The sequence below is a fragment of the Sinocyclocheilus grahami genome, unplaced genomic scaffold (genome assembly GCF_001515645.1).
Source record: "Sinocyclocheilus grahami isolate Dianchi unplaced genomic scaffold, SAMN03320097.WGS_v1.1 scaffold2.1, whole genome shotgun sequence".
Lineage (NCBI taxonomy): Eukaryota > Metazoa > Chordata > Actinopteri > Cypriniformes > Cyprinidae > Sinocyclocheilus > Sinocyclocheilus grahami.
This window is the reverse complement of record NW_015505181.1, coordinates 1,047,487-1,058,535: the sequence shown is the minus strand read 5'-3', so window position 1 is coordinate 1,058,535 and position 11,049 is coordinate 1,047,487. Positions and strand designations below refer to the sequence as shown.

Genomic DNA, 11,049 nt, shown 5'->3' with positions numbered 1-11,049 from the left:
CAACTCGGCGCCTTAAGAAAGGCCTCAGTGGTGAAATCTTTGTGAATGTTTCTAAGGCAAGAATGTGTTATTGTACTTGTAAAAGTATATTGTGTTTTATATACTGTTCTCTTAAACAAAACCACAGTAAAATAGTAATATTGTGAAATATTTTTACAATTTAAAATGGTCAGTTTTCTAATTTAATATATATTAAAATAAAATGTACTACTGTGATGACAAAGCTGAATTTTCAGCATCATTACTCCAGTCTTCAGTGTCACATGATCCTTCAGAAATCATTCTAATATGCCAACTGTGCCCTTTCATGCATGGCGTAGTTCCTTGTGGCACTCCACAAATCACCAGAACCTTCATATCAGGGAGTGTTTGCTTCATTGCAGCCTACACTCTGTTACACCTGGTTTGTCTTTCTTTTAGTTTACGCTCTGGCTTGCCACCATATGTTGCATAAAAAATATCATATGTGTGTATGTATATATATGGAAACTGGAAATCACTTCCAGGTTTAGCACTATTAATACTCATGAGTATATATACTGTATATATATATATATATATATAGTTAAACTCATGAGTATTAATAGTGCTAAACCTGGAAGTGATTTCCAGTTTCCATATATATACATACACACATATGATATTTTTTATGCAACATATGGTGGCAAGCCAGAGCGTAAACTAAAAGAAAGACAAACCAGGTGTAACAGAGTGTAGGCTGCAATGAAGCAAACACTCCCTGATATGAAGGTTCTGGTGATTTGTGGAGTGCCACAAGGAACTACGCCATGCATGAAAGGGCACAGTTGGTGCAGAGGAATCAAACTAAAGTCAGGAGTGATCCAGGGTCCCCCCACAGTTGCTCTACTCCCCAGAGTGTTCTGTGTGTGTGTGTGTGTGTGTGTGTGTGTGTCTCATTGGCATGGCTACTGAAAAACAGTATTGCCAGGAAATGTAAATTAGGAATTTATATGTTAAAATAATAACATAAAAATGTGGATGTGGGTGGAAAAGACCAACAAACAAAACTAATTTCATTACAGCCACTTTTCTGCATTTTGAAAAAATATCTTCTGAATAAAACAAAAAACTATTACATTCTCTCTATCTTCTTCCTCCCTCTCCTCCTCTCCCTCTTTTTCAAGCAGGATTTAAGCAAGTGCTTCCTACCGAAACGTTTCTAGATGCAGGGATGCAGGTAACATCACACAGACCTCGACTGTGATGCGTTTACCCTAATGTTGTTTGAACACTACATTCCGATCTATGCTTCTATGCTGAAAGACAGTATCAGGCGTAACTGTCTGCTTAAAGTGACCCTGTGTTCAACTCGGCGCCTTAAGAAAGGCCTCAGTGGTGAAATCTTTGTGAATGTTTCTAAGGCAAGAATGTGTTATTGTACTTGTAAAAGTATATTGTGTTTTATATACTGTTCTCTTAAACAAAACCACAGTAAAATAGTAATATTGTGAAATATTTTTACAATTTAAAATGGTCAGTTTTCTAATTTAATATATATTAAAATAAAATGTACTACTGTGATGACAAAGCTGAATTTTCAGCATCATTACTCCAGTCTTCAGTGTCACATGATCCTTCAGAAATCATTCTAATATGCTAAGATTTGCAGCTCAAGAATCATTTATTATTATTATTATTATCAATGTTGAAAACAGTTGTGCTGCTTCATATTTTTGTGGAAATCATGATACTTTTTTGTGATACATTTTGTTTTTACAGACAGACAGACAGACAGATAGATAAACAGATAGATAGATAGATAGATAGATAGATAGATAGATAGATAGATAGATAGATAGATAGATAGATAGATAGATAGATTATTGCCCATGTAAATTATAAAAATTATAATACAGACATTGCAGATCTTTAAATTAACTGAAAATCAATATATTTTATAAGTTGCCGTGACATACTATATAAAAGACAATTTTTGTTTATACTATATTTAGTAAAAAAAATTATTTCTGCACTTTTTATCGAAAGTAAATGCTAAACTTTGAAAAATCTGCATGAGGCATTTGCTTAACCCTCTACCGCACGCATTATGATAGACCTATAGAAAAAAATATTTGAATCTTTTTTTTTCTAAGAATGGCTTAACCTGAAGTGCTGTAAAATAAAATGGGGAAAAAATATTATTTTAAGGTACTTTATGATATGTTGCCATACGGCAATGGCATACAATAGTGGATCTAACTTAGAATACTTATAATTAATATTTTTCCTCAGAAATGTTGTTTGTGTTGATTCAGTTGGTGCTATTATAAGCTTTAACACAGTACTTACTTATAATTGACACCTTACATACTTTCCAACAACTTGTGCTTTTATTTATTCTATTCTTTTTTTGCTGAATAATGATTTATAATTGTTTTTAATTTCATTACATTTTTCATGAATATTATTTAAACTGCAAATTTATACAGTTAAAACAAATATAATACTGTATATAATGTATCATAAAACACTGGCATAAAACCAAAAACGTTGCAGCTCATGAAAATTGGTGTTGCCGCTTGGCAACACATACATTTGAATGATTTACCAAAAAATAATTTTATAAAAACTTTTTTGAGAGGTGAGTATGTGTAAAATGTGACATTTTAGTTTGCTTTCAGCAACTACCGACAAGAGACGGCAGTCTGTCAGAAATCTCGTCACAGAAAAAAAACTGCATGTCATGTGACTTAATCAAAGAACATCATTGGCTAAACTAAGGTCTTCTCTTTCCAAAAAAAAAAAAAACGAGAATGTTCTCTTAAAGAGACGGTGGCAAGGAAATGAACACAAAGAGTATGTTGCTATATGGCTACACCATGCGGTAGAGGGTTGTATAAATTCATGCTTAAGGGTAACTTTAAAAATCTGACTTTAAAAAATATGTATTGTGAGTTATGGGACTGACAGGCTCCTGGTGTACTCAGCTGCTGTGTGCGCACTTACCAAGAATGAACCATTTCAAATTCACTGCATAACACTGCATGCCACCCTTACAGACTTCACGGAGGTCTAGAGAAATATCTCCATATCTCTGATTGACAGTGCCCTTACTACTGAGTGTAGCCGAGCAAAAACCTCATGCATGCAGGACCCCCCTCTGCCTGTGTTGGCCTTCCCCACAGTAGGGGTCCCATTATTGGACACCCGATGTTGCATTCACTCACACATCACATACACAGATCCAGCTGAGGTGTGTCCACAGAGACGAAAACATTCAAACTAATCTGTAGATATGTGCAATGTGGAGTGAAACTCTAATATGAAGTAGCTATATGCGTACTTGTCAGTGTGTAATTGTTTTGGGATGTGTTCCTAAGCATGTATGCATGACTGAAGTAGAAAATGCATCATATCAGACACAATAAATATCAAGTTATTGATAGTGGTGGAGATTTTTCAGTGACTCTTTCTGCCAGTTACATTCCAGTAGGTGGCGACCATTAAATCATTAATTTATTAAATTTTTCAAAAACACTGATTTAGTAATGAAACTAGTTATTTTTTTAACCTTTATTAAGGTTCCTCAAATAACAAGCTGGCATGATCATTGCTAAACAAACACAAAAAGAATAAATAAATATATATAAAAAATTATAATAATAACTCTACATCACAACAAATCTACAGCAATGAAACATGAATATCTTTATGAGTGAGTCACTGAATCATTTCTCAGCTGATTTGTTTAAAAAAAACTGATTCATTAAAGAATGCAACAAATATCTGTTTTTTGTCATTGATTCATTTACATTTCGCTAGGAACCGATTCACTCTAAAACACAGATTGATTTAGGAAGTCAACACCACCACAGTGAATTCTCTGTAGCATCAGGCTATAACAACACATTAATCAAACAGATGGATGTGTGACTGTAGAACAGAGTCATCTTTTAAGACAGAAATAGAGGCCGTCACAGCTCCTTGTATCCCAGGTGGCACTGGGTGGGATGTCGTTTCCAAAAGTGCACCCTTGATTGTCGCCCTTCATGTTTGCTGGCTGTCCTTGGCTCTTGGCACCCGGCAGTGGAGCCAGATGTACATGGATGACCCTGCTCCATATGTGTTCGGAGTATTAGGGTCAGCTGCTTAAGATTCAGACCAACACTGGCTTCCTGACTCACCTTCATATAGCCAGTGAAAGGGCAAAAGTGGAGAACTGTTCCCTTTTTGGTTTGGGTCAAGTCAGGATGAAATGTAAAATAGTTTGCTTCTATTCATCACTGTTTTCGAACGAGTTATATAAATTATGGTATGTTTAAGTGTAAATGTTTAATGCCCTCATCCAAGTCACTTCCTATATGTGTATATATATTGACTTTATGACATAAGGCAAAAATATAAAGAATTATATTAATTATATTTTTTGGCAAAAATCTATATTTACTGGCATATATATGCATAGCTTCACTGTAGTCCAACTGTAGGACTCTATAAAAAAGTAATTTTTTTCGCAATCATTTTCCATTGTAATTGTTTTGGTAAATAAAATAACCACAAAATATTTATAATCAATTAAACTTATAAAACCTGTTATATAACTTATTGTAACTGATTATTATACTTTCTAATTGTTAACAGTTAGAAACTTGGGAAGCTGCCCTTTTAAAATAATCTCTCTAACTTTGCAGTTTCTATATTTTTACAGTTTTACATTTTGTGTTCTTCAAGTAAAGCACTGAGGACACTCATATATGAAATGTTAATTCATAAAAACTAACAAGAGCCAACAAAATATAAAGAACAGTTGTGAGGTCAGGGTTAGGATGAGGACTCAGACATATATACTGTATATGACTCTTCCACAAGTCACAAGTTTTCTAGTGGATTCACTAAAAATTAACTACTGCACACCATATGACCGGCCCAAGGTCAGAGCATGGAGTGAGTATTGTGAAGCACGTGAAATACATCGCGCATGAGAAATGCTTGGCATGTTCCAAGCACTGTGCTTTTATTTAAGAAATTACACAGCCTACAGAGCTCATTTTTCATGTTTTATGTTTAGGCCAGAGGTCTTCAGGCTTTTTAAGGCCAAGGATACCTTGATAGATAGAGAGATGGAGCAGAGATTCCCTGTCACATATTGTATACAATTATTAGTGTTTCATTTTAAGCCCGGCTTATAATAATATGAGTAGACCATATAAATGTATTTACATACTTTATAATAATTGTATAGCAAATCTGTTAAAAATAGTCTTGTATTTGTGTACATTTTCTTTTTACTTTACTACATTTTCATGTTAGAAGGAGCTTTCAGCTTTGGTTGAAGTTAACTTAATATCATTTTATGTTTAACATATTTACCCCGGTTTCACAGACAGGGTAAATATGTTAGACTATAATGCATGTCTGGGCTGTTTTAACTGGAAGAAACTTGCACTGACTGATCTTAAAATCTGTCAGTTCCACTGATTTGTCTCAAGATACACATCAGAAGTGTTTTTATCTAAGACACATTTATAAAAGCTACTTAAATGTCCTAATTGAACTATGGCCAAATCCTGGCTTAACCTAAGCCCTGTCTGTGAAACCAGGCCTTAAAGGAATAGTTCACCAAAAATGAAAATTTGCTCAACAATTATTCTCTCTCAGGCCATTCAAGATGTAGATGAGTTTCTTCATCAGAACAGATTTGAAGAAATTTTGCATTACATCACTTGCTTACCAATGGATCCTCTGCAGTGAAAGGGTGCCATCAGAATGAGAGTCCAAACAGTTGAATGTTACATATTTCCCTGTGTGTGTTCTGCCCCTGTCTGCTGTGTGCCTTGTTTGTCCCCATAGTTACACTCATTAGTTGCCATAGCTACTCATTGGACCACACCCACTCCTTGTTAGTTCCCATAGCAACTCATTGGTTCCTTTTGTTCTCCTCTATATAAATAGCCCTTGTGTTTCTCTTGTGCCTTGTCAGTTGTTTGCTCATGGTTTTGTTTCCTGTTCTTTGTTGTTTGTTTCCTTGTTTTGCCATTAAAGACCCTGCATCTGGATCCACACCTCAGCCTGCTTTCTCCCATTTCCCTCACATTACAGGACAACTGACCATAATCATGGATCTAGCTGGACTTTATCAGGACCCGGTGAGTGCACTCTGCTCGACTTTTCAAAATGGCCATCCCATTGAAGAATATGTGGAGGAGTTTTTAGCTTCTTGTCATCTCGCACAATTGGACGATGTCATGCTACTGGACTAGTGGAGGAGGATCTGTCCCCTAAACGTTTTTTGGGTCCCAACACCCGTGGAGCCTGGTCCTCCACAGACACTTTCAGTCAGTACAATACAAGACACTGCACCTGTCTTAGGGTGGATGAGATTGGTGTCCAGCGTACCAGATCCACCGCTGATGTCGGCGCGGGCAGCCGACATCCCTAGTTCAGTGCCCTCAAGGACAGCACCCTAAGTGCCCTCAAGCCTGTCACCCTCAGCGCTCTCAGGCTCCAAGACCTCAGCGCTCTCAAGCCCAGCGGCCACAGCGCTACCTGTCCCAGAGGTCATTCCTTTGTTCACGGCACTTCCTGTGATGGCAGTCGCCACTTTGTGTGTCTGGGCCATATACACTTTTCCCAAGGTAGTGGCGGCCACTGCAGAATCTTCCGAAGTGGTGGCGACCGCTACGGAACCTCCTGAGGTAGCAGCAACCGCTGCAGTATTCTCCAAAGTGGTGGCAACCACTACAGAACCTCCTGAGGCACTGGCATCCACCACAGAATTCTCAGAGACAGCGGCGACCTACTGAACATCGCTACTGAACATCACGATGTGGCAGTGACCGCTACAGATCCTCCCGAGTAGGTGGCTGTCATCCCTGTGCTCTCTGCCTGTCCTGTCACGGCCATGGAGGACATCTCTAAATCCTCTGCCTGCCTTGTTACGACCACAGAGGTCGTCTCTGAACTCTCTGCCTGTCCTGTCATGACCATGTGTAATGGTGGTGGCCGCCCTAGCATAAATAAACTCTATTAAGTCAAATATTCGGGCGCCAGTCAGGTTTTAACCCTGACAATTAAAATGAATCTCCAATGAATAATTCAGAAGGGAAATTTATTCCATAATGTCCATGAGAAAAAATCTTGTTTGAAAAAGGTTATTTTTTGAAAAAAAAGAAACAGTTCAAAACTTTATTTCACTTCACACGTGAAATTGAGATACGTGAAGAAAACGCGTCATTCTATTATTTTCCACAATGGCAGTTTCACGTCCACGTTCATTCATAAATTGACCATAGAAAGAGAGAGAAACCAGGAACATTAAATAAAAAAATTTCATATTTAAGAAACAATAACAACAGTCTTAAAGAGCAAAAGTAACATTTGCATAATTATGAAAATAAAAATCACACAGAAGGTGCGGATGGGAATCGAATGCGAGTAGGTATGTGTGTAGTAATGTGTGAAATGGCAGCGGCGTACATGTAGGCTACTGACCTGGTTTGCAATTGTGAAGGAAACTGAAGAGTGTAGCGGGTCGTCGTCAGACACCGGGACAGGAGGATGAACAGGCAAGCTTGTTGTTGAAATATCCCACCCACACAGAAGATCTTGAAGCGCCACGCTTAAAGTTTAGTCAAACTCCACGACGATCAAACAGCACTCACAGGAAGCAATACTCAGAGCGGCCGTATTTCTACTCCTCCTGGGAATCCAGTAACGCTCAACCATGCACCTGCAACCTTGCACGCAAACTTTCTGATGACGGATTTTTCTCAGGTACGTCACATCTCCTTTATATCCTCCATCCTTCCGCCGTTAATTGAAAACTCCGCCCCAATCACTCAAAGTGAAAACGAAAGTAAACCAAAAGATGTTGTGGCCCAAAGTTTTTGCACTGCCACACATGGATATCATCTCTGAGCTCTCTGCCTGCCATGTTACAACCATGGAGATTGTTTCTGAACACTCTGCCTGTTTTGTTATGAACACAGAGGATGTTACTAACCTCTTTGTGCTTTCTGTGGCAGTTCCGCCTGATCCATCGTGGTGGTCTCCAGCTCTGCCAGCACCACCGTGGTGGTCTCCAGCCCTGCCTGCGCCATAGTGGTGGTCTCTCGTTCCACCCTGGCTGCTTGATCTGCTGGCTCAGCCCTGGTCTCCAGTTCCGCCCTGGTCTCCAGCTCCACCCTGGCCACCCGCTCCGCCTGCTCCACCTTGGTCTCTTGCTCCACCACAGTCTCCAGGCCCTCTTCCACTCCATGGGCTTGGCTCACCATCCCTCTGCTCCACCACCCTCCTGGACCTTTGTTGTGTATTTTCTGTCATTTGGTTTGGAAGCGTCTGGAATCTGCTCCTTAGATGGGGGGCTATGTTACATTTCCCTTCCGAGGGAACTCAAACTGCATCCTCTAGCGAATGCTCAGGTGACCGGTGTCTGAAGCAAACGTCTAAACACGACAATAACATTGGCCGGCGACAGCCTATGACATCACTGTCGGCATGACCACAGTATAAAAGAGTGCTGATAGAACATGTCATCCTCTTCGTCTTCAGGGACTGTTTTGTTTGAACCGTGCATTCTGGTAAGAATGCTGTTCTTTCTACTACACTATGGCGAGCACTAGTAAGATGCTTATGAAGTGTGCGGATCCGTGTCCTCATTATTTGACACTTGATGACACACACAATCTTTGCGTCTTATGTTTGGGCGAAGAGCATGCACGCGATGTCCTCAAGGGGGCAATCTGCATTCATTGTGAGCATTTTTCAATGAAAAAGCTCCGCTTTCGTTTGTCTCTCCTCTCTAAGTGGCTTAGGACCCGCCGCTGATGAGGCACAGAGGAGAATGAGGTTGTGGGGTTCTCAGGTAGACCTGGCTGATGAGCTAAAGAGGGATCTTTCTCTTTCCCGCTCGTCAGCTCAGAGGATGTGAGAAATCTCTCTCACATTCTCTGATCCAGCGGCTAGTGCTCTGCTGGCTTCTGGCAAGGAAGAGCATGAGATTGCTGATGAGGACAAAGAAGTTAAGACTGAGTCCTCTCAGCCCTCCTGCCCTGCATATGCTGAGCTATTGGAGGTTATGGAACGTGCCACGGCGAGGCTTGCCGTGGAGGCGGGTCAAGAAAGAAACTGTTCGGGTCTGTTTGGACAAGTGTTACCTCTCTGATCATAACTCTCCAGCTCAAGTGAGCCTTCCATTCCTTCCTGATCTCCATGTGGGGATTCGAGAAGGCTTGGAAGAATCTATTTTCTTCACACATCCACAGATTCCAGCATACTACCTATGCCAATATTGAGGGGATGAGCGAACACGGATATGAGAGGATGCCTCCTATTGAAGAGACACTGGCTTGCTATCTCTCAATGGGAGAAACATCTTCTCTTAAAGGGTTAGTTCACCCAAAAATGAAAATTAGCTTGTGCTTTACTCACCCTCGAGGCATCCTAGGTGTATATGACTTTCTTCTTTCAGACGAATCCAGTCGGAGTTATATTAAAAATTGTCCTGGCTATTCCAAGCTCTGTCATTACAGTCAACGGGTGTTGCAGTTGAACAGTCCACAAGTCGTCAAATAAAGTGCGTGCATCCGTAATAAAACGTGCCTCACACGGCTCCGGGAGGTGAGTAAAGGCCTCCTGTAGCGAATCCATTTGTTTTTGTAAGAAAAATATCCATATTTCAAACATAATAAACACTTTTCTCTCACTTCCACTGACTGCCATAAACTGAAGCAGTTCCGGCGGATGACGTATGACGTCGGGGTTGCATGATTATTGACGAATGCGGAGAGAGAACAAAACAAAACGCCGGTCATGAATTAGAAGTACAATGTGGTTGAGCTAGTATTGCTCCCCACAAAAGTAAGGGTGATGCTAAGGCACCGCTCCCACAAACTTCTTCATCAGACCTAGCAGTATGGGACCCTCACTCTCCTTTTACTGATGTATGGAGTGTAGGAGCCCTGTGTGTAGTTATATTAGGTCGATTTTATTCTTTCTGCCGCCCTGTTAGACTACCATTTTTGAGTCTGGCAGTGCTCCCCTCATTATGGAGGGGTGTCTATTTGCCTGCTGCTCCCAGTTTAGATTGGTTTAGACAGGTAGATCTTATTATCTTATTAAATATCATCCCTAGATGCCTGTCCATATCCCTTTTAACCTTTTCACTGGTGAGTTTAAAATATTCTAGCTGTCCCCCCAGAGTGAGTTTTTTTTAGGCGACCGTTATTTTAGAATGTTTCACCTTATGTTTCCATGGCGATGTGTTATGCTTGTCACATGACACACCACAGCCACAAAAACACTGTATGACAGATGGATCGCTTTTATTTAGTTTTTCCTTTTTTATTCAAAATATTCACACACTTGCTTACCATGTCATCAACTATCTGATATTCCAATTCACAAATATGTGTAAGTGAGTGTTGTGTTGTTTAAAAACTGTCATAAATAAGCTTGATCGTGATCTTTAATGTGAGATGGGTGCCGCCATGTTTGTACGCGGTGCAGTTTAGAGAGTCCTGTCAGTCAGATTTACAGCACGTGAATCAATTTCTCCTGTGAAAGTGGCTGGTGAACTGGAGGAAGAATAGAGTAAACTTTATAGTTACTTACACTATGTGTATCTGATATGAATAAAATACGTCGGCAAATTATATTTGAATGGATTGTTATTGCTACTTCCATAGACATCCGTGTGTATTTTACAAACTCTAAATGTATTGTTTTACTAGTACTTATGTGTATTTACATGTCTGAAACCTAAAATAATCATTATGTGGTTAAAAACACTGCGATTATATGACAAGTGCAGGGCGCGTCTCAGCACCAGACAAAGTGCAAAAGCAGTTTGAATTTGGCAGTTTTGGGACGTCACAGAACATTCTAAATCCCATATGTGGGACCGTACTCCCAGGGGCACAGAAATAAAAATCCCACATGTGGGACCATACCGCTCAAAGGGTTAAGGAATCAGGTTTTTATCTGATTCCAAGCCTTTGAGCACTGCCCTGGATCCAGGCTTTTTTTGCCTAGCCCAGTGGTAGGCAAGTTCGGTCCTAGAGAGCCGCAGTCCTGCAGAGTTCAGCTCCA

At 39.9% G+C, this 11,049-nt stretch overlaps 1 protein-coding gene across 1 annotated transcript in view; it reads left to right on the top strand.

The window, feature by feature from the left end:
- The first annotated feature begins 8,568 nt into the window (after positions 1-8,568).
- The window catches only part of LOC107552818 (uncharacterized), a 9,904-nt gene continuing 7,423 nt past the window's right edge, over positions 8,569-11,049 (top strand). Inside the window, exons 1-4 of the mRNA XM_016234845.1 lie at positions 8,569-8,581; positions 8,919-9,070; positions 9,139-9,143; positions 9,225-9,347. Of these exons, the coding sequence (XP_016090331.1) occupies positions 8,569-8,581; positions 8,919-9,070; positions 9,139-9,143; positions 9,225-9,347 (293 nt within the window). The remainder of the gene's footprint in view (positions 8,582-8,918; positions 9,071-9,138; positions 9,144-9,224; positions 9,348-11,049) is intronic.